The sequence below is a fragment of the Tursiops truncatus genome, chromosome 20 (assembly GCF_011762595.2).
Source record: "Tursiops truncatus isolate mTurTru1 chromosome 20, mTurTru1.mat.Y, whole genome shotgun sequence".
NCBI lineage: Eukaryota > Metazoa > Chordata > Mammalia > Artiodactyla > Delphinidae > Tursiops > Tursiops truncatus.
This window is the reverse complement of record NC_047053.1, coordinates 56156564-56180449: the sequence shown is the minus strand read 5'-3', so window position 1 is coordinate 56180449 and position 23886 is coordinate 56156564. Positions and strand designations below refer to the sequence as shown.

Here is a 23886-nt window from a genome sequence, read left to right as displayed (position 1 = left end):
CTGTGCTTCAGGTGCACATATAAAATGCAGACAATAACAGCACCCTTTAACATAGGGGTGTTAAAGATTAAACGGGTTGGTCTTAGTACATAACTTTTTGGAAATAATGTTTGGCAAACAAGTGATAAATGTTTGTTAAATAAGAAATAAAATCTACCACTGTGATTAAGATAAAGATACTCACCTTCTTTAAACTAAGTTATTCTTATTCAAGGGAAAAGGTCTGCAAATGTAGACCTTTCATAAATATTATCTACAGTCAACACAGATATGATAATACTGGTATACAGAATGCTGAATCACATGCTTAGAAACCATCAAATAAGGTGGGTTTCAAAAAAATTAAGTCAGAGAGTATGACTTCTCCCTTATCTCTTTCCATAAAGGAGTTGTATTAAGTTATGTATTTTGTACATTTGACAGCAGTCAAATGAAATCCTGTGGTAAAGACTTCAGGGATGATTGGTAAAACACAGTTTGACTCTATTTTCTTCCTTTTTCGTATTTACCTGTATAATGGCAGTATCTATCGAGGCCTGTAAAACTGTGAACCCTGAGGACCAGTACTGAACAGCCTCACATGATTTTGAACAGCCAGCTACGGAGAAAAAAAGGTGAGACGTAAGATTTTGCAATATACAAGTGTTTTCTTTAAAAGCAGCACACATGGGGTTACCAAAGTAATATAATTAATCAATCTCTACAGGACCAAAGAAAATAAGCAATGGCCCTCCAAAGGCAAACAAAATCTATCACGTTCCTTATTGTTTACTTCAAAGTTTTGAAATTGAAGTTACATGTGTTAGGATACTGAATCGTAAATGAATACAAATGGAAAGAAAGAAATTAACGGTAAACACAGTTATTTAAAATAAATCAGTTTTCTGTTTTAAGGCAAGCCATTCTACAATGACTTATCAGCTTTAAAGATCTTCCAGACGCAATGGCAAGTTCAGGTGAACAGCACAGAAAAAAAGAAAAATTCTGTAAGGGCTTTGCGGAATCAAGTCACAAACACAGTACTTAACAGTGACTTTAATATTAGTCAAGAAATGTTTGTGGCTGATAATTATCTTTTCAGAGGTTTAGGCATTGAAGGCTGTTTTCCATGTTTCCAACATAAAACTAATAAGGTTTATTGGTGGAAGACCCTGAGATTTTAAAGGCACGCGCCATACCACATATGAAAACAATTACATGGAGAAAAGAACAGACTTAGAATGTCATACAATTCAAGATAAAATTCTGTTTTGTTACTGTAAACAATATAAATGTATTAAAATTAAGGTGGATGTTACATAAATTATACTTCATATTATGTATATAGATGTAGACAGATAAATACACATATATTTTTATGCTACAGTTGACAGTCTTCTTACCTGAATAACTATTATTTAAAATGCCAATGGTGGACACCATCGAATTTTGCATATGAACTATAGGAGCAGCAAAAATGGGAATTTAATTCATTTTCATTGATTTTTTAGGGCCATTTACCTCTTGAATCCATATAAACAGAAGACACTGGAATCATATCAGGAAAAAAACGGAGTTCATAGGACATGAAGTCTTTGAAAACCACACCTACAAAGTTGCTGGGCTTAGAAAGACTGGATGCTAGCAATTCTTTTTCACTTGTATATTCTTCGGTAATTATGACTATAAAATATTATAACAATTTAGTTAGCTCACAAATTTGAATAGTTTATTGTAATACAATACACCAAGTTTAACATTATATTTGATGAATGTAATATTTCATAAGCACTTGTCTGATGCTCTAACTTCTTAGAAAATGAATACAGCTCTTCTAAAAAGAAACTAAAAAATGAATATTAAAATAGTGCAATTTTACAGACACTATTTCTTAGCTGTCATTTGATGACATAAATTATGTATGTGTCATGTAACACATAAGTTATTAACGTAATAAAATAGATCATATGCTTTATATGCAATATATGTAGGCCACTTATCTACGTCAAAGTAAAACCATACAAACGACTCCTTGATAAATGAGTGGATATTTGATTTTCAAATATTCCTTCTTACGAAGAAAATTCCGTAATCCTTCCTCAGAAACTAAATGTGTATGTTAGTAACTATGACACACTCGTCTTTGAATAAAAATTGCCATTTAAACCCAATACTGCTTGTTCCTTTCCTAGAAGATACATGAAAAAATACTGTAATCATCATTAAGCTCTTTTCATACCATAATCTTAATTTTTCAACATTTTCTTGAAGTCTTATTTACAATCAAGCAGTCTTCACTACAGGAGGCTCAGAACATGTCATGAAATGGGAAAAAACACGTAGGATCAGTACTTAACTTTACTACTTATTAGCTGTGTGAGAACAGGTAAGCAATTTAGTTCCCTGAACTTTAGTATCCTCACCCACGATACCTAGCTGATCACAAGGGGTTGTTAATATCGAATATAGTTACAGACATGAAAATGCTTTGTAAATTATAAAGTATTACTTAAATGTTAATTCTCATGATTTTCCAGACCTTGAAGGTGTACATGGAACTCCAGGATTGATCTGAAGAAAGAGGGTGTTAATTCAACATCCTACCAGTTAAGTTATCATGTATGTATGTACAGTCTCACGTTCAGAGTTCTGCCATTAAAAAGACAGAACTTAAAAAAAAAAATCTACATACATTTCTACTATTCTGGCATCTAAGTTAATACACACTGACTTGGATTTCTTTAGCATATATACTTTTGTCCTACGCAGAATTACCAATGAATTTCATTCTCAACATTTCTGATGAGTTCTTCTTAGCTGACACGCTAAATTCTTATGGCTATCATGCTGCTTATGCTTAATATGATAAACCAACAAATGTATTCTATACTAGTAAGATGAAAATATTAAACAGTAATACACCAGAAAGAAACCACTGGGGAGAAAGCTATTTGCCTCGTGGTTGTATCAACATCTTCTGTTTAGTGCCACATTATCCAATAATGCGTGACACACACTAACGTCAATTACAACTAACAGTCCTATATGATGGAAGATAACAGGTTATTTTCTTATTTTCTACAATTCAGCATTTCATTAAATCAATCATCCTGGCATCAGCATTACTGTCTTTATGTATTCCTAGTTTCTTAATAGTTACGTGAGTCAGAATCAAAATGAAATATTCCTTCAAATCTTTTATACTATACAAATATGCTATTTTATAAATGGTCTATGAATTAAATATAAAATATTAAAACATAAAATATGCTTCCTATTACCAAGACTACAAATTAAAGTTTCACAAGAATCATAAGGCAGCAGAATTACATGATGTTAGTATTTCTATAAAACTACGTTTTGGTGAAAGGACATATATCTAAATGTTAAGAATGGTATTTACTCAATAAAGCAAATGGCAAAATACTGAAGAGGCTTTCTGCAAGAGACAGAATACACATGTAAACTCACAATACCGTTAGGAAGGTGATCGGTAGAAACCTTGTGCATGATGTCTCTTGTAATATTAGTCGCTGGTGTAAATCCAAGAACTAGGTTAGAGAGGACAGATTTGTCCATGGGGTTAAGTTCCATGTCAGGCACTTCTTCATAGATCTTATTCGGATGCATCATGCTTATTAATACTAACCAAAATAAAAAAAATAGTGGAAAAAGAATTTCCTATAACAAAGGAAACAAACAAAATGATTACAAAGTATAACAATGGCAGCAAAGATCATCAAGATTTCTATGAATATAACTAATACTAACAAAAAACATGAGGAACTTGGGTCTCCTCCCTTAAGTACAAAAAATAAAAGCAATTCCATCCTAAAAGAAATACTGTGCTGAACCTAACCCAACAGCATATGAATTTTTCCTTTACATTCAATTTTACTAAAATATTTTAAAATTCACGTCACCATAATACATTTCAATGACATAAAAGCTAACATTTAAACATCTTAGATTACTAATATAAACTATAATAATAAATTTACTCATACACGACTTTATTCAAAGTAACTTACCAAACATCTGTAATAGGGATCACCATAAAAATGTCTTTATTCAAGTCTGAATTAAAACTCATGCTTTAACTACAGCTAAGTTTCTACTACTAAAACTATACTCAATTATATTCAGTAGTCAACTTTAACAGGGGTGAACTCATTATTGTTTCATCTTGCTGTTTAATTGTTCTGCTGGCTTCAGGAGAAGATCAACAATACCATTCCATCCTTTAAAATCACTAGTAACTGGTTAGCCAGAGTTCGTTCTTTCTTTCACCTTTTAAAGTAATGTATGCTAAATAAATAAATAATAATGTATGCTTGTGGGAACAAATATGTGATATAATTTTAGTAATTATGGGCAATTCAATCCAGAGTCCAAAAGATGGCCGGCGATAAGGAATAAACTATGGAATAATGTTCCATGAAGTTATCTGCAGAATCTATTTTTCATTCCATGAAACGGGAAATGCATGCCTCAAGGTTCAAAATCAAGCACTGATATTAGAAATTAACTAAAGTTAGACATCATTATTAAAATTTTTGACATTCAGAAAACATGGGATAATTTAGGTATTTTTCTGAGGCCAACACAACAAGTTTTTACAAGCAAATTAAAGGGACCTAAGCATATAAAATTATAATAAAAATGTATCCAGCAAAACAAATCATCTTTTAAAGATGGAACATACTAATGCAAAATAAACTGCAATAAGACATAATGGTCACTTAACTTACCTGAACGCTACTTTTTTTAGTCCTGCATTTAATGAGGTAATTCTTCAGTAGGAGTGTTCTGGTCTGTCTCCAAACTCCAACTTCCCGAATTGCAGTAGCCATGTTTTCTGGATTAGTTTACTAAAGAAAGGAGATTGGAAAAAAAGAAATTGGAACCACACAGTCAAGTATATGCCATTTCTAATGTCAAAGACAGACAGATGTTTCAGCCTCAGGCTAGACAGTTAAGCATACTCCACACTGTCTCTCCTACCCGGACAGAATGCATGGAACGGCAATGTGAAGATCCTGAAAAGTAAATAGTAGCATGTGAAACAAGGGGGAACCGGAATTCCACTTTTTCTCTTCCAGTGTCCTCTAAACTGAACGCACTGCAAGTGGGCACTGGGACACAGAGAAAGCTCCGGAGGAAGCTCTCTAGTTCTGGCTCGGTAGGAAACGGAAGTCTTCTGCTCACGAACGGGGAAACACCCAGTCTTTTATTCTTTTCTACATTCTCCTGTGCCCTTGTCCCCAAGCAACCCCGTTTACAGCAGTGTCAGACTGCAGTGATGAAAGCTGAGCCCAGCGAAACTCTCTCTTCTGAGTGGAGCTTCTTCCACAAGGGTCGGGAGACAAAGCCCGCCGCTTTCTGCTCTGCCGCCTTCCAGACACAGGGCCCTGAATGCGGCACATGCAGTCGCCGAAGTGCGTGGCCCAGTGGGGCAGGAAAACCCTAGCTTGGCGGCTGGAAGATGGAAAAGAGGAGCCACGGGGAATCAAAAAGTAGCAGGGAGAGCAAATGAAAAGAGGAGTTCAGGGAAGCAACGCAATGAAGTTGTTCATTAGCTCCTGGACTAACACACCCCATCTGGGTAAACATGCATCTAATCCTACTCTGTGCACCAAACACTTGAGGAACTGAATTCACAGACAGACCCACCGCCCAGATCCGGATGGGTCACTGGGCGGCACACACGGACAGGTTCAAACTGCACTGCAAAGGCTTCTGAAAACTAAACCGAAATTAGAACCACAGTTGAGAGAACGTGGGCAGAAACTGAAGACCTGAACCTAACCAGGTGGACAGCATGCTAAAAGAAGACATCAATGCTCTCTACGGGATGAAAACAAAACCCGCAGTCTCACACAACCCAAAATGACTCCGGTAATGAAGCATGTGAAAAATGTCAATCTACCCACAGGTGCCACTGCCAAGGTGCCACAGATTTTGAAATTATCTGACGAAGACTTTAAGGCAGCTACTTAAAAAGTGCTCCAGCAAACAGTGGCAAGAAAACAGTCATTCTTGAAAACAATGAAAGTGTCAGCAAAGAAACAAGATATCAAGCAGCACCAAGTAGTCATCCTAGAACAGAAAAACACAGCAACGAATACACAAGATCCACAGAATGGGCTCAAAAGCAGAATGGAGACAACAGAAAAACAGTCAACTGGATAGATCAAGAGAAGCTACTCAATCGGAACAAAAGAGAGAAAAGGGGTTTTGTTGTTGTTGTTTTAACAATTACCAGTACCTCAGAGAACTGTGAGACAATAACAAACGGTCTAACATTCAAACGATCAGAGACCCAGAAAGAGAGAAGTGTGTTAACGCTGCAAAACATATTTACAGAATTACTGGCTGAAAACTTCCCAGATTTGGCCAGAGATGAAACACCTAAGAGTTTCAACACGCTTGATGAAACTGAAACAGGATAAATCGAAGGAAATCCACATTCAAACACATCGTGATTAAACTGCTAAAAATGAAAGACAGTGAAAAATCTTGAAAGCAGCCAGAGGATAACCACTGCATCACCTACAGGAATACTGCTTTGAACGAGAGCAAATTTCTCATAAGAAACTCCGTGGCTAAACTGGGTACTCATACACTGCTGGCGGGACTGCAAAGGGGTTTAGCTGCTGAGGAAAAGTTTGGCAGCTCTCCAAAAGTGAAACAGAGTTCCTACATGATCCCACTACTCCATGGGGACTCAAACAAGTGCACGTTCACGCAGGGTCATAACTGTTAAACAGAGTTCCTACGTGATCCCACTACTCCATGGGGACTCAAACAAGTGCACGTTCACGCAGGGTCATAACTGCCAAGAGGCAGAAACAGCCCAAATGTCTACCAACAGACGAAGGGAAAAACAAATTGTGGTGTATACACGCAATGATTTACTATTTACCATAAAGAGGAATGCAGTACTGATACGTGCTACAACGTGGATGAACCTCCAAAACATTACATTACGTGAAAGAAGCCAGACACAAAAGGTCAAATCGGATTCCGTTTATGTGAAATTTCCAGAATACATAAATCCACAGAAATGGAACGCAGACTGGTAGTTGCCAGAGAAGGGGAGAAAGTGCTTAATGAGTACAGGGTTTCACTTTGGAGTGACGGAAACAAATTTCACCTCAGTATACTTTTTGAGCTGTATGACCTAAATCACTGCATCACAGGCCCAGTAGCCCTCTTCCAGGCTAAGATGACCCTCTGGAGGCCCCTGGGGCCCCTTCTGCGAGTGGACCTCTGTTGCAGCCACATCGCAGGTCTTCAAAGAGGTTATATGCAAGCAGAAGCCAGCCTGGCCGGGCTCCCGAGTGCACTCTCCGTGGTCCCTACTTCAGTTGGCTCAGCCCCGTCATCTAGAAAGGTATCGAGAGGGCAGCTTGGAGGAGACACCGAAAAAGTCCTGCTAAGCCTTCTTCAGAGAGATATTTGTTCCTTGTTTTATATAAACCTATTTGATGGCAGCCACTGGTGTGACCCCCTCTACCACAAGAACAGTCTGTTCCAAGCTGGCTGACCGTCTCCACCTGGATAAAAAAGCAGGCAACTTTTTAGAGGCAGCTTGTCTTACCCCCCAAAAGGCAATATACACAATTGAAGTTTGAAGCAAATAAACATCCTCTTTATATGTGCAGAAGAGAGCTTTTTCTTAAATTTAACGATGAGATTTAGACAACTTTCATTCCCTCTGTGCTTTTTTCTATTTTCTCAATTTTTCCATCAATATGTGTTCCTTATATGGTGGGGAAAAAAGTAATTACACAATTAGATATACTGTAAAAATATTAAATGAGTAAATTAAAAAGAGCAAAATTGCAGCAGCCAAGAAAGGAGGATACACTCAAAATAAATGCTCCCAACAGCCTCATTCCTGTTATATCAGATCCTGCAATGAGCTGGTGATCACCTCTAGGCCGATGAAAGGGAGGAGGGAAGGAAGGAGGGAAGGAGGGAGGGTGGAAGGTAGAGAAAGGCAGACGGATCACACTCATTCGAGGATGATTTACTACAAAACATAGAAACACTAACCAACTTAACAGCAAGAACATTCTCAAGCTATCTGCCAAGACACATCCATTTAGTGGGAGCCACTGAATTATTCATTCCAACCGAACGCTGCAAGCTCGATGCCTCATTTTTAGAAAACAGGCCCCTCCTGAAGCAGCTGATGGACTCACAGGATTCTTCCTTCCTTTGAGAACTGCTCCCTGAACTCAGGGTTGAGTCTTTAACAGCCTTGCCTGAAGCCCATGAACCTGTGCACACACCCCGCCATCCCACCAGACACACCACGACTACCATCACCACGGCCACCTCTGAGCGGTAGCATTTAAGTTTTCTCCAGGCAGAGTGGAATTTTTAACTAAGAGACCCAGAGACTGGGACTCATGGAAACAGTTAGATTAATAGAAGCATTTAAGAAAGTTCATACATTCTCGGAACTAAGCTTTCCCCTAAGGTTTGATACCTACTGTGCCCCAAACCTGATTCTTCTTCCTTGGACTATGTGAAATGCCCTATTATCTACCCAGTATATTTTATTTTCACTTAAGCTGGCCAGATCAGTTTCTATTTCTCACATCAAAGGACTCAGCCAGTGTTACAGTATAATGTGTTCTTAACTCCATGGTTAGAAAACTCCGAAAACAGCGGTTTTCAAAGTGAAGTGTGTCAGGAACAAAGGGAAATCTTAAAGACCCACGTGCCTCCCTGCCTACTAAGTGTCCAGTTCCACTGACGCTAACGGGAGTGAGCGTGCAGGGCCCGATAAAAAGCGGAGAACCACTGATGTAGTTTTTAAAGTAGCTTTAAAGTAATAGTAACAGGGAGATAAATGTCTCTGCAGACGATGACGCACAATGACTAATCAAAGGAGTCACTTCAGTGTCCATTCAGCCTCAGTTTTGTCCTTTCTTCCAAAGCACAAAATCCCTTCTGCAGCAAAAGGTGTTTTCATGCTGTTTTCCTTTTGCCCCTGAGCTCTAATTTTTCTTCCTCATCGTTTTTCCTCAGCCAGAATGTCTTCTGTCTCAGCGCAGAAAGAATTCTGGGAGAGGCAGAGTGAGAGGGAAGGAAGAGTTTGTTAGTACAGGACGCTTGTGAGAGATACAAGCCCACAGGCAAGGGAGTGCCGTCCTGAGAACTCGGCGGGCTACATTTTTATAAGCAAAGGAAAAGTGGGGAGGGGGGAAAAGACCACCTTCTTTTTCATTCTTCAAGTCTTCCACTATTAACTGCTCCTACATGGTGGGCGGGGGAGTTTTTGACCCCATATGGCCCAACTGGGATTGTCATGGCGCTATGGAAATGAGCAAAACGGCGGTCCTGTTACACATACTATGATATTGTAAATTATTTCAGGTTTTGGTATAATGTCACCTTTCCCCGATATCTCTGCTCTTAGTGCATGCAGACATGTAAGCCCCTTCTCAAGGATCATCAACTTGCCGACTTCACTGGGCAGGATGTGGGTCTCACGCCACCATCGTTTCATTGTTTGGGGGCATGTCTCGTGCTTCTGCTGCTTGGTTCTGTTGTCAAGCAAACCTGCTTTCTTGAGTGATCGTTAACTTACAGGGTCTCCCATACTTTTTTATTTATGATCCCCTAGTGGGATTAACTATTTAATTACCTACTTTGTCTCCCTACTCTGTCCCTGTCAGAATGACCAAAAGAATAAATACACATAAAGCTGAAAATGGTGCCTGGAACATGGCAAATAATTACACATGTTGATCACTACTGTCTATAAAAGTAGTATAACTAATATCCTCAAGGGATATCATACTCATGAAACAAGGACAAAGCAATTCAGAGAAAGCTACTAGAGAATTTGGAAATGGAACAGACAGATAGAAATAAAATTCTTGCTAGCTGGGGCGAGTGCCAAATCGGTGAGTTAGAATGGACTGAGTCAAGGTAATTCCCCCAGAATCGATGGCCAGAGGACAGAGGGAAGAAAATGCTGACCAGGAAGCATGAACTCTGTTATGAAGTATCCAGACGAATCAGTGCTATGACTCACCTGAACAAACCGATGTTTTTTATATTCATAAGCTCCAGTCTAATCATGTGAAAAATGTTAAATTTCAATAACCTTGAACTTCCATCTACTCAAATTATTAAAACAAAACATCTTCAAGAAGAAAAATCAATGGACTTATTGTTTTCTTCAAGAAAGTAAACACCTGGTTTGGGTGTTTGAAAACTAAAACGAAACATTCTTAACATTGATTCTTCATTAACTTTTAGTTTAATGTTCACCTAACCAGTAACTTCAAAGCTGTAGACAGGTTTTTATAAACTGACAACAGTGAACCTATTTGCCCACCTGGGCACCCACAACCCACGGAGTTTAAGCAGGTGCAATTTGAAAAGGGCCGTGGGGAATAAATCAGGCGAGGATGGCTCTGCATCATGATGTGAAGCACTAACTACTGTAAAAGGCTCCTTGCAAACCACAGGTGCTGAGGGAAACATTGTGCTGCTTCTTCAAGTGCTGAGACCACGGTGTCTCTGCGAATTAATGTTTGTCCTTTGGGAGAAGACGGAAGGAGAACGAAAAGAGGGAAGCCTGCACCTCCCACTGGTGGGGTGATCGTAAAGTCCCCTCTGCTCCCCCCGCCCCACACTGCTTTGCAGGGTAGGGAGGGGGGATTTGGGATGGAGGAAGGATATGGGAAGGCAGTGCTTTCTATACTGAAGACCTCGGCCGAAGATAAAGAGACGGTGTCTGAGCTGAAACCAAGCCCTATGGGCAGGGCACTGAGGTTTCCTGAAAGAAAGGTGGAAATCCACCCCGCAGAGGTGACATGAAAGTGGCTCTTCTGACTCCAGTGCACAGCTGAAAGCGGGGCTGCAAAGTTAGGAACGAGGCACGGCCAGCAAGGGGACATCTGTAAAAAGTTTAACTCGTCCTGTGCCTTTTCCTGGACCAAAAGAAAACCCATATTTAGCACGAAGCTCTAAATTTCCTCTTTCTACACTATAATTCCCCTGAATTATCCCAAACGTTATAGCCTTATGTGGTGAGATTCAAAAGGACAAAAGCAAAAGGCAGTGAAGGATGCTTGGCCTGCCCCGCATTTAACATTGGCTGTTAAGTGGGAAGGGAATCATACAGTCAACATCCAGGAGGAGTTTACTCACAAGTAACAGAGTTCACACAAGCCCAGGGCATTGTAAATAGAGACGACCAGACAACCGTAAAAAAGCAGCTTTTTGAGTAGACAACACATGTAAGACCTCTTTTGCAACGTCTATTAGAAGATGACCCTTGACAGCACAAGTTCACAACTTAAGAGCAATAAAACTTCTAATGGCATAGTTTAACAAATTGTACTTTTTGGAAAACTTACAATACTTGACACAGTTCCAAAGTCTTACCAAGGCAGTACCTTTAAAACTCTTAAACAAAGCCAATTCTTAACTGCTCGAGAACTATGACAAAGACATAGAAATATGGGTACAAAATTATTTTTAAGAATATTTAAAGTGTCTTTCCATTGCTCCACAGCGTATCTGGGGAATGTGTTAAGTTTGTTATAGAGCTTTAAATAATAATTAGTTTTATGCACCTAGTATCACTAAAGGTTTAATTAAATATTTAACTTTCTGCTGGAGGAAGGAGGGAACGAAAAGTGCTCACTGAACTGAGAAAGCACCTTGAGACCGAAAAACAAAACGAGGCAGGCAGCTGCACGCAATCAATGGATCCGTTTATTACAGGGTAACTTACTCACAGGGTGGGCTCCGGATCGGGGAAAAATGACCTGCAGCTGCACTCCCCCCCTCACCGGCGGGGGCCACTGGGACGACTTTAGAGTTAACCTAGCGTATGGAGGCAGGTGCTTGGAAACGGGACGTGTACTCCTAAGTCAAAATTCATGACTGGGTACCTAGTCTCGTGGGCACCGGGAATATACATCATCGTTGTTTGGGGACTGACAGAGCATGGAGGCCACCTGATCCTAACGATTATTAAAACAGTTTCTATTAACTGCAAAGCTTTGACAACAGAGAAGTGACTTACTGCACAGTTCAGTCCTGGGTAGGGTGGGTGAAAGGACAGGATAAACTGTAAGAGCCCAGGATGGCGTCAGTAATGCTAACAGCCATATATCCATACTTTTCCTAGATAAAAATAATTCACATTAAATCTAATAAGTTGCAAGAAAACGGAAAGCCCACTAAAGCCCATCTTCCTTTTCTAATGCATTAATAGTTGACTTAAAGACTGAATTTACATAACCCAAAATTCAGTATCAGAAATTCACTACTGTATTAAAGAAACATTGATTACTATATGTGCTATGAAATATATTTCACCTTTCTCAAAGCAGTAAAAATGTGCATGACCTTTAGAAATAACTGTCAGAAAAAATTATCTAGAATGTATTAATTTTAGTTCTGAGAGGAACAAATAAAGATTATATCCTATAAAAAAGGAATTGAGCCATCCGAATGTTCACAGCCATCCTGGCAAAAGATGTGGTCAGTCAGTCACCTTAGCAAGTTTGAAAAGATTCCTGGAAACGATCTAAGCTGAAAGTATCCCCAACAGACGACTATTAGAGGTGACTTCTCATCCACCCAAGCAGAGCTGATTATTACTCCTTTGTTCCAATAAATAAACTGTAATTGCGGTTACCATACTGTGTCATCATGATCTGTTTACATCTTAATCTTGAACTTGACCATGAAATCCGTGACAAAAAGACGGCCTTCTTTGCTTCTCTACCACCCATGGTAATACTAAAACCAGTATCATCTTACCGCAAGTTCCTTTATCCAGATTTGCTGAGAGTCTATAGATCAAAGGTCTGTAACGGAGCCCGGGGGGTTAAATCCAGCCCACAGGCTGTTTTGTACAGCCCAGTAGTTAGGAATGGTTTTCACATTTTTAAATGGGGGGGAAAAAATCAAAGAATAACGGTATTTTGTGACATGTAAAAATTATAGGAAACTCAAATCTCGAGTCTAGAAATAAAGTGTTATTGGAGCAGAGCCAAGCTCAGCTGTTTCTGTGCCGCCTGTGACTGCTTTGTGCTGCAACGGCAGAGTTCAGTAATCAAGACAGAGACCATGTGGTCCACAAAATCTAAAACATTTACTGTGCGGCTCTTCACAGAAAAAGCTTGCTGACCACCCTTACAGACAAAAGGAGGAAGAAAGAAGAAAAGCGGCATAGTCATTAAACATTTACTGAGGGATTTATGCACCAAACTTTTTAAAAAAAATACAAAACGGAGTTAGACACTGTCACTGACTTTGCAGATAGATAAAATTTAATATAATGTGGTAAGTGCAACTGGGGGAAAGAGTCTGGGAAAGAGTGGAATGCAAATTCCAGGCAGGGAAAAAGAACGGAAGAACTAGACTCCCCAAAGGGGCTTGACTTGTGTAAAGAACAGGGAAACCTGCAATGAGGCAGAGGCTCGGGCAAAGTGAATTGGGGCAAAAAGGGCAGGTGTACCCTCTAGATGACACTATTAGGACAGGCCCTGGAAACAGGTTGTCAAATACCTTATATGCAAAATTAGACTAGACATCTTTATTTTGTGTACCCGTACTTCCTTGACTGCACTTTTCATACCTAAGAATAATTGTTTAATTGCCTGGCAATCCCATATTTCACTAGTCCTTTCACTTTCCTAATCCCCAAAGCTTCCACCCACAGCATCACCCTCAAATGATGACCTTGATCCCCACTTCACTGAGAAACTGAAGCCATCAGGAGAAATTTCCGAAACGTTCCACTACCCCTTCTATCCACCTACCTACAGCCGCATCAGAGGTAATGTTATACATTTCAACAAGGTGCCATTTCGGCCTAAACTGAAGATTTTGTTTCCACTAGAACTCTGAGAGATAAAAGCTAAATGGAATCTGGTATCAATGAGACCTTTAATTTAAGATTTATTTTTTAGAAGAAGAGGTTAAGAACATCTTTGGCAGATGACTTGAAAGAAGTTCCTGCCCAGCTACACACATCACTGGCTTCTCAACTAATAAAACAAAAGCACTGTCGGGACTTCCCTGGTGGCACAGTGGTTAAGAATCCACCTCCCAATGCAGGGGATGCGGGTTTAATCCCTGGTCAGGGAACTAGATCCCACGTGCACGCCACAACTAAGAGTTCGCATGTCACAACTAAGGAGCATGTGTGCCCCAACTAAAGGAGCTGGTGAGCTGCAACTAAGGAGCCCGCCTACCTCAACTAAGACCTGGCACAACCAGAAATAAATTTAAAAAAAAAAAGGCACTATTAAAATCAAGCCTTTTACAGGAATTCCATGGTGGTCCAGTGGTTAGGACTCGGCACTCTCACTGCTGAGGGCCAGGTTCAATCCCTGGTCGGGGAACTAAGATCTCACCAGCAGCGAAGCACAGTCCAAAAAAGAAACCAAGCCTTTTAACTTAACAGGGAATAAATTATAAATGTTCTCTTCTTCTCTAGTGTTCTAAAATTTACTGAAGGTAGTATAATAATAAAAGAAAATAATAATTGTCAATATGATTTAACCTAAATTTTATGACAGTATTTCTTGCTGAATGGGAAAATAATGCAATGGTACCCACATGACAAGTTATCCAATACCTTTTCTTATATATAACAGGTTCCTAAAAACTTGTGCTTACAACTATTCTAGGACGATTAATTCACACACTAGCAAAGATTCCAATTTATGAGAATACTACAAAATTCTTTTATGCAATCATCTCCTCAAGCTCAAGGGCAGAGATTACAAATCGTATTCATCTTGGCATTCTTGGCACAAAGCTTAGCATCTAGAATATAAAAGACACTCAGATAAACCTGTAATGTATTAATAATGTATTAATGTATTAATAAACTTGCTTTGACCCTGAATGCAAGATTTCCCTATACTGAATCCTGTTTGAAGGAAAATACACTTAAACAGCACATATTCCAGGATTAATGCCTTACTAGTTAGCTTTTAACCCAAATACCCCCAAGAGCCCTAACTGCCCTAATAATGTTCTCTTGTACGGAGTCTTCCCTAAAAATATGTAACATCGCTCTCTGGATAGAAGCAAAATATAGGGCATCAAGGACGAGAATTTAGAGTCTGGCATCCCTGGGTTGGAAGCTCAGCCCTTTTGGCTAGTTGGGACCGAAATAAGTGACTTAACTTTTCTGGGAAGCGTTTTCCACATCTGCCCAATAGAATAAGACCCCTCCGACCTCCAAAGGATGCTGGCAAGACTGAACGAGATAATACTGAACCTGCCTCACGGCTGGGAGTCCAACATACACTCCTTTTCTCCCCTTCCGTTCCTGCACAACGTCCTCGATGGAAAGTAAACGTGACTGCCTTTATTCTTTCAGACTTATTTAGAAACGTCTGTCCAAGCCTTGGGAGCCCAGGAGCAACCCTCCTGCAGCTATTAGCGCCGGCAGCCTCCCGAGCTTTCGCGTCTGCTGTAGTATCAATACTTCCACGCCTGGAGCCTTGCGTTTCGGGAACCAGGGCACTTCCCCCAAAACCGTGCCCCAAGCTCTGCGCATCTCTCCCGAACTCCTCCTAGCGCAGAGCGAGGAGCAGCCCGAAGCTCCCAAGGGAACCCGCGCTCGCGGCCAGGTGTTCAGAGGGAATTCCCTTCCCAACATCTCCGCCCTCCGCAACGGCGCCCTGAGGATGGAGACCACCCCGGCCAGCCCAAGGCAGGGGTCCCGCGGCGACCCCGGCATCCGCACCCCGACACCCCGGGGGGCGAACAGCATCCTCCTCCACAGGACACGCCGCAACCGCGCTCTCCCCGACCTCGGGGACCCTTCTGCCCCCAGCTGCCGGCTCGGCCCCCTCCGAGCCCCGCTGCACTCCAAGCCCCAGACCCCCCGGCCGCACCCACCGCCCCTCCCCCGCCGGCCGCCCCTCCTCGACCCCTCACCCCCTCCCAGGGGTGACAGCCACCCCGGCGGGCCTCACACCCCGCAGCCCTGGGCGACCGCGTCACCTCAGGGCCGGGCCGAGCGCCGACCGGCCGGGACACGCGGAGTCCGCGGGGACCTCAGCTCGGAACAGTGTCCGAGAGGGCGGCCGCGCGCGCGCGCGCCCCCGACGCTGCAGGACGGGGAGGGCAGGGGCGGAGAGGGGAGGGCGCGGTGCCGGAAGCCGCGCTCCGCCCCGCGCAGGACGCACCTGAGGGCGGGGCACCCCGAGGACGCAGCCAGCAGACGGGCGCGCTCCCGCCGCTCGGCCCGGCGCATCCCGGCGCAGGCGCGGAGAGCGACCCTGGGGGCGGGGCCTCGAGGGGGCGGGGCCGCGAGGGCGGGGCTGCGAGGGGCGGGGCGAGCGGGCGCTCCAAGGCCCGGGACCCCTGGGTCCACCTGGACGCCCGGCTCTGCAGCGCGGCCTCGTGGCTCAGTCCCCGGGGCCCCCGGCGCCTCAGATCTGCCTCCTTCGTGGAGACCTCGCCCAGCTCCCCCCGGGACACTGGCAGAAACAACGGGCTTGAAGTCAGGGACTCCGATTTGAGTCCAAAGTCTGCAGTATCCTGGCGTGTGACCTTGGTCCGCCGCCCCATCCTCATCTGCCTCCTGCGTCATACCCACTAAGAATCCTTTCTTCTCTGCCTCTCGGCTTTTAAGCGGTCCCCTCCCAGGTCTGCATTCCGCAGCCCCTTCTCCTTCCCGCCGCCCTGTGTGGGGTGCAGTGTCTTCGTGCCATCAGACCCTGACCTAGGACATGTGGACATTAAAAGATGCTTCAGATTCCGAAGTGTCCTCCTGAGAGTCTGGGATGTGGCAGATCCTGAATCTTCCAAATGGCCTGAGACATACCGCATCTGTGGGAGATTCTATACCGCACTTATATTTGCTAAAAATGTAAACTGGTGTTTTGAGTTTTATTGCCCAAATTGACCTAAATGGTGGTCAGAGTTATTGCAAAGGAAGAAAAGCTCACAACAGATTTTTACTCTCCAGATTTCTGTGTGGTCACATTTCTTTGCACAGTTTTTTTACTTTTGGGGCATTTAACTATTTTAAGATCTTAAAAATTCCGTTGATCCTGTATACATTGTGTTTTGTTGTTGTTGTTGTTTTTTTACTTATCGTAGTTTTTCTGCTCCTTAAATTTAAACCAAATCTCTCCAACAGTCACTCTAAGTTCTACCAAAATAAACAAAAAACAGAAAAACAAGGAAATGTGTTATTTCTCCTACTGAATATGGATTAAACAGGAAATTCAAAGAGCTTTAGCGGAATCCGTTATGATTAAAAATCTGGCAGTGAGAGTCAGGGGAAGGGAGACAGAATGTTCCAGGAATTACATCAGAAAACTGAAGAAGGCAAGTAGTGAAAACTATACATGATGTATTCTTTTCTCTTTTGGAATATCTAAGACATTTTAGTTACAAGTTCAGAAGAATGCATTATTAATGGCCTAGGATTTGTGGGCATGTAAATAAATGGAGGTCAAAAATAAATCTACTTGAGAAAATGTGTTACTGAAATATACATTCACCCCAATTCTCCGATTGTACTTCTCACTAGTTGCCTCAACTGCTTTAACTTCAGAAGTCTGTGCATCATTTCTACCACTATTCTAGACATTTGTTTCCTGAGTTTCTTATCCTTGCAATGTTCTCTGTCATTCAGCCTGCCTATACTTCTGCTCTTGCTTCAGTATAACGTGACCAAAACCAAAAAAAACCTCATCACCCCAGACAAAATGATCTCACTTTCCTCTCAACTGCACACATGCTACCATCTTGTTCACGTGGTTTTACTTATATACTCTCTTCAATCATATTGTAAGTAGTCTGAGATTAAGAGCTTTTTCTTATACCAATTTAAACTTCCAGGTCTTGTGCATCATAATGGTGCACAGTAAATGCTGTGGATAACACTGCTGATGAGAAAACACATGTACAACAGTATGTAAACACTGTCATTATTATCCCCCCAAAAGGTCACCATGCACTGAACAAAATCTACCTAATACAAGAAAGATATTCAATTCTTCTTATGGATGGATGACAAAGTTATGAAAATATGGTTTGTGGAATCCTAAAACAGAGAGAATGCTAAATAAGACCTTTTTAATAAAAAGACTGCTGCAAAGGGATGAACTGGCCATGACATGTTTTACTGTATCTTTGAGCCAGCTACTTAGCAGACTGCATGTACCTTGTGAACAATTTAGCCACATAATCTCGATCTAAATTTCCATAGTTACCAGGTCCTGGTACTAAATAAGCAGCTGCAGCAAAGATGTTCCTTTCCAAGCTTCTGTATCTAGGAAAAAGCAAACGAGCTATACTGCTTGGTTGTCATGGTGGCAACCCAAATCCCCATAACCAATTAATAGAGTTCTAGACAAATAAACCACATGGGAATACACAGACCATACAGGTCGTAGATTGAGATGTAACAAGTTGCCTAGTTGAACAAAATAAACGAGGACGCACCAGAATTTTCACAGTATTTAACGTAGAAAAAGAGAATTTTTCTTGCTTGCTACTCTAAACGCCAACCTACATCCTAACCTCCTGCTGGCAAACAATGGAATCTATTTGTGTTGCTTTTTTACTTCCTAGAGACCAAAGCCTTACTTCATGGCTTTCTGATGCTATTTTATCCAAAATTGAGAGCAAAATTGCTAAGTTGTCAGGGCATGGTTTTTCTGCAGCCAAATTAGTACATTATTTTGCATGATTATCAATACACTGAAAACTACATAAACCATTTTAAAATCTATAACTATTAAACACTATTTATTATTGTTTTTAAGCATTTACCATTTCTACAAGCTAAAAAAATGTGCCAAGAGAGTGATGTGCTTTCTAAATTTAGTGTGTAAATGAGGTATAACTTCAAAGAAGTTCAGATTGGTACCTTTTTCTAGAATAAGGCAGGACAAATCCAGAAACACAGCCTTGACTGACAAGGCTGAAAGAGAATCTCATGTCTTTAACAACAGATTTCCAAACTACCGTCTCAAATGTGGCTGAGATTGATAATAAATGGCTTAGGGAAATGATTAACAATTGGTGGAAGGTTGGAGAAGGGAATGACTTCCAAAGGTACTTTTAGTTTGTTGGGTGTTTAGTACTGCTACTACTACTAATTATTACTACTGTTTTCATTACCCTAAAAAGAACTTCAAGTATTATATTCTTTCTTTGTGTTTCCCCAAATGGAAAAATGACTCAAGGAGATTAATATTTGAAGAATGTCTAGCCAAATTTGATACTTAAAAACTCAACCAACCAACAAATGTCTATGGAGTTCCTAGTAGTCTTACTTAGCAAGAAGCCCCACTGTTCAGGGGAACCAACAAAAGGTCAAGAAATCAACAATTATTCTAAGATCACAAAATAATAATTAAAGAGCATCTAATGGAAGATAATACCCGTTCCACTGTTAAACTATAAAGTACCACAGAGAATTCATTGAGGTCTAGAGTTACCAGGTACCGTCAAGAGGGAAAGACAGGGAGGAGGATGCTTTAACCAGAGTGGAGAATGTATCAGAGAGCACAGAGAAACAAGCCTGCATGGCTTTTTATAAGCACAGGATTATCAATTTACCTAAAAGAATAATAGATAGGTTAAAAAAGAGACGACTTAATCTGTGCGTCCTTTCCTTCTTCACTAAGGAACACGAACTTGAAAGTAGTAAAGGCAAAACAACATAGGAAGAGAGCTGAAACTCGAGACGGCTGAGGAGACTGTACGCAAACACCTATCTGTTTCAAATAAGTTCATGTTTCTGGGCACAAACGACATCCCACAGCTGTTTATAGGTAATCTAAGACCTACTGCATTGCTGGTAAGTTCAGAGAAACTGTAAAAAATGAAAAAGGTAATAGATCACCTGCTTTAAAAAAAAAAAAAAAGGTTTAAAAGACACCGAAAACTTTAGAACAGGAAAGTAAAACTCCAGAGTCCATCATTCAATATATTTTATGAACGTTTAGAAGAGAGGTTGGTGGTCACTAAGAACCAGAATCACTAAACTAAGGATGTCATGCTATATACTATAGTTCTTTTTTAATCTTTGAATTAAAAATGGGAATTATATAGTCACGATAGAAATTAATTTCAGCAAAGCATTTAATCTGGCCCTTTATGATGTTTGTGGATGAGACTTGACATAATAATAATTAGGTAGACTCAAAGCTGGGTAACTGTAGCCAAATTTTTGTTGATAATCTTTCATAAGTAACATAGGTTAGGATACAGAAATCATTTTCTGGTCAAATCAGAGTATGAAACAAAACCTACATAGCATAGGAAATATGACTGAAGACAGAACCAGGAAACAAAATTCATTTTAACAATTTGAACTCTAAAACCTAAAAGATACAATTTAACAGACATATATAACAACCCCCACATTTGTTCAAGTTGGAAAGAAAACTGCAGAAATACAAAATAGGCTATAGGTCCTAGCGGTACCCATGTAAACAGCACGCGGAGTGTGTAGTGTCTGCCCAGATCTATAGGAGTTACTAGGTCCACTCAGGCAGCTGACAGTCATACTTCTAACCCTTCCATCTGAAGACACTATGCCCACAATCACCTACTCCTTGCTTTCCTTCGGGGATCCCTTTGCCAGGATTCCCCTTAGAATTCACTGTTCCTCCGGAATAGGCAGGATAATGCCACCGTGCACCCAAAGATATCCACACCCTGATCCCCGGAACCTGTGAACATGTTACTTTACACGGAAAAAGAGGATTACGTTTGCTAACCAGCTGGCCTTAAGACAGGGAGATTCTCCCGGGTCATCCGGGTGGGCCCAGAGTAAGCCCAAGGACCCTTAAAAGTAGAAGAGGAGGGCGAAGGTGTCGTCAGCAGGCTGTGCCCTGAGGTCTGCCCACCACTGCTGGCTGTGGAGCAGCAGGAAGGAATGGAAGAGGCCAGGACGCTGATTCTCCCCCAGAGCCTCCGGAAGGGATCGCAGCCTGTTGCCAACACCGTGGTTTTATCCCAGAGTGAACTTTGTGTTGGACTGCTGACCGACAAGGACTCTAAGCTAATACATTTGTATTGTTCTAAGTCACTAAGTTTGTGCAATTTGTTAGAGCAGCAATAAAAAAATAATATGCCCCTTACAAGTTAGTTTCATCCTCTGCAAGGTGGCCCTGTGATTACGTAGCATCCAAAGGTCCTTTATTTTCTTCTCTCCCTCTAGGTAAGCAACATGGTGACAAAGAAGGGACGATGGATATTACTTAGTGTGGATTCAAAAACGTAATAACTGATGTAAGTCCGTAATATGGTTATAGACTCTATAATCAGGAGTTTTCTCATTTGTAAAAAAGACTTTTGAGGGGGCTTCCCTGGTGGCGCAGTGGTTGAGAGTCCGCCTGCCGATGTAGGGGACACGGGTTCGTGCCCCGGTCCGGGAAGATCCCACATGCCGCGGAGCAGCTGGGCCCGTGAGCCATGGCCGCTGAGCCTGCGCGTCCGGAGCCTGTGCTCCGCCACGGGAGAGGCCACAACAGTGAGAGGCCCGCGTACTGCAAAATAAATAAAAATTAAAGAAAGACTTTTGAAATACCTGCCTCCTCTGACTCTCTGGGTGGCTTCAAGGAGTTTATGAGATGAGGTGGTGAAAGAATAAAAGTGCCGGCTGTTAAACACACATGATGCGCTACACACTGGTCCCCAGGCTTCATATGATGCGCTACACACTGGTCCCCAGGCTTCATATGCAGCCTCTTGTTTAATCTCCACGGTAACACCATGAGCTATTTTCCCCTGTTTAAAAATATTTAGTGCTTAACTACTTTTAAAATACTTAAGTATTTACTATTTCAAGTAGTATCTTAAAAACTATTTTTCCCCCACCAAGGTAGAGAGTAGCTAAGGACTCTGAAAATGATAAAGCACCAGAGATTATAAGTAAGTGGACTTCATGTGCAGAATCAACATACAATGAAGAAAAGTGTTTTTCTTCTACTAGTAATTTTCCTGAAAATATTTTCTTTTTTCGTTTAAGCTTTACCGACACTAACTTTCAATATGTGTTCCTTGGACATTTCTATCACAGTTATTCTCTTCATTTATCTGTCCCTTGATTTTGTAAATAATATGTGTGGGGTGCCTGTTAGATGGCAGGTACTACCCTAAGCATTACGGATAGAAAAGTAAACACCAATAGCATGGTACCAGCTGTTGAGGAGTTTAAACTGTAATGAGGTCTATAGACGAAAACGGGAAGTGACAGTGCAGTGTGGTCCCGGCATCGTGGAGATGGCGGTCGCTAGGAGGACATTAAGTGATTCATCTAATCCAGACCTGAGAAGTCAAGGAACACTGTCCAGAGGAAGTCACATCTCAATTAAGATCTGAAGGCAAAGTAGGAGTTAGGCACGGGGAAGAAGAGAATATTCTGGTCGAATACCGTTACCTCCAGTATTTCAGCCTCTTCCTCATTTACGTGGACTTGCCTTTTCTTGACTCTCTCTAGAAACTCAACTAGGTCCTGCTTTAAGGTTCATTCCAAAATACAACTTGATGTTAAGTCCCTGATGTGAAATTTTCAAAGGTCTCATGTTTAAGAAGTCCTTGGTCTATAATCCATTTTTATCTGATCCAATATTCTCTTAAATAAATGACAAAAGTTGTTTGAGACAACTTGATTTCCCTGTCCAGTTAGAGTGTGGCCCACTTTTATTAGCTAATCATTATATAAACAACAAGTGAAAAATAAATGTTTTCTATATCGATTTTCATTCCAGTGCTTACATTCTTTGGCCACTAGATGGAGCTTGTGTGCCCGAGAGACAAAAATGCTGATTCAGTTTACCTCGGAAACTAGTGAAACTAAGCTATCAGGACATTGCGAAGAGGAAAACACTCAAACTAAATTTTAAGTGATCCTGGTTCTTAAGTTTATCCTTAAAAGGTAAAACCAACATCCTCCTTTCCTTTTAGATAAATAGGACGGTAAGAAATTTTAAATTAAATTAAATTAGTGCCCATCTTGTCCCACCTCATCCTGACCCAAGCTTTACTTTCATTTCTTTTATTTTGACATTCTAATAATACTGTCTTCTAACAACCTAACCTGGCAACTGGCACTACTTGCTGTTCCTTATTTATGCCCTCCACTCTCCCATCTCCTTATCTAAACGGATGCTTTCCTCTCAACCTGGAAGACTCACTTCCTCTCTTCCAATACTTCCCCCTCCATTATTATTGATACTTTTAGAAGTCCCACTCATTATTCAAGACACTTTTCAACTAGCACCTCCCCCATGAAACTCTTCCGGTTACTACTGCAAGAAAATGCTTTCTTTCCATTCCCTTTTCCTTCTTTTAACGAGCTTACTATTTTGTTTAATAATAAATGTAGCATGCATTATTGCAAAGCGATATGCATCTCTCTAGCACGTAAAGATTTTCTGCCTTATGATTATTTATGAACATTTCTTCATCTCTGTACTGTATAATGTTTGCCTCTTGAGTGCAGAGACTATCTTAGTCATCTTTATGTTTCCTGAAGTATTTAGCACCATATTATTTATTGAGTTGATTTGAATAATATCCATACGTTGTTGCCCAAAACTCTAAGAATCAGAAGGGAGATGATGATTCTTCGTGATAGTCTCTTGAATAAATTGGATGAAGTTCGTTTAGCAAGACCTGTGGAACCAAATCGCCTTTCTACCTAGAAATGACGGTCGTGGCATGAGACTCCAAATTTATAGAAATGACAGGTACAGTGTAACTATGTTAAAATATAAAACTGATCTCAAAATAGAGAAAGCAAAAGCTTCAGATGGCAGAAATAAAGGTGAAATTCAAATCACAGTAGTAAGACCCAGGAACTGAGGTCTTAACCCAATGAAGAAGTGGCCCTAGGGCCACTTAATGAGAAGCTGAACTGAA

At 41.0% G+C, this 23886-nt stretch overlaps 1 protein-coding gene across 8 annotated transcripts in view; it reads right to left on the bottom strand.

Moving 5' to 3' along the window:
• Window positions 1–16225, bottom strand: part of ABCA5 (ATP binding cassette subfamily A member 5) — a 65685-nt gene extending 49460 nt beyond the window's left edge. For 5 of the 8 annotated variants that reach the window (XM_019938684.3, XM_033847215.2, XM_033847216.2 and 2 more), the window contains exons 1-5: window positions 15994–16113; window positions 4731–4850; window positions 3456–3660; window positions 1501–1662; window positions 510–598 (exon numbers count right to left, since the gene is read on the bottom strand). In XM_019938684.3, the coding sequence (XP_019794243.2) occupies window positions 510–598; window positions 1501–1662; window positions 3456–3660; window positions 4731–4832 (558 nt within the window). In that variant the 5' untranslated portion in view covers window positions 4833–4850; window positions 15994–16113. Of the gene's footprint in view, window positions 1–509; window positions 599–1500; window positions 1663–3450; window positions 3661–4730; window positions 4851–12043; window positions 15795–15993; window positions 16114–16178 lie in introns of those variants that run through there. The other 3 variants (XM_073798321.1, XM_073798322.1, XM_073798323.1) reach the window with 3 other exon arrangements.
• Between the last annotated feature and the right edge of the window lie 7661 nt (window positions 16226–23886).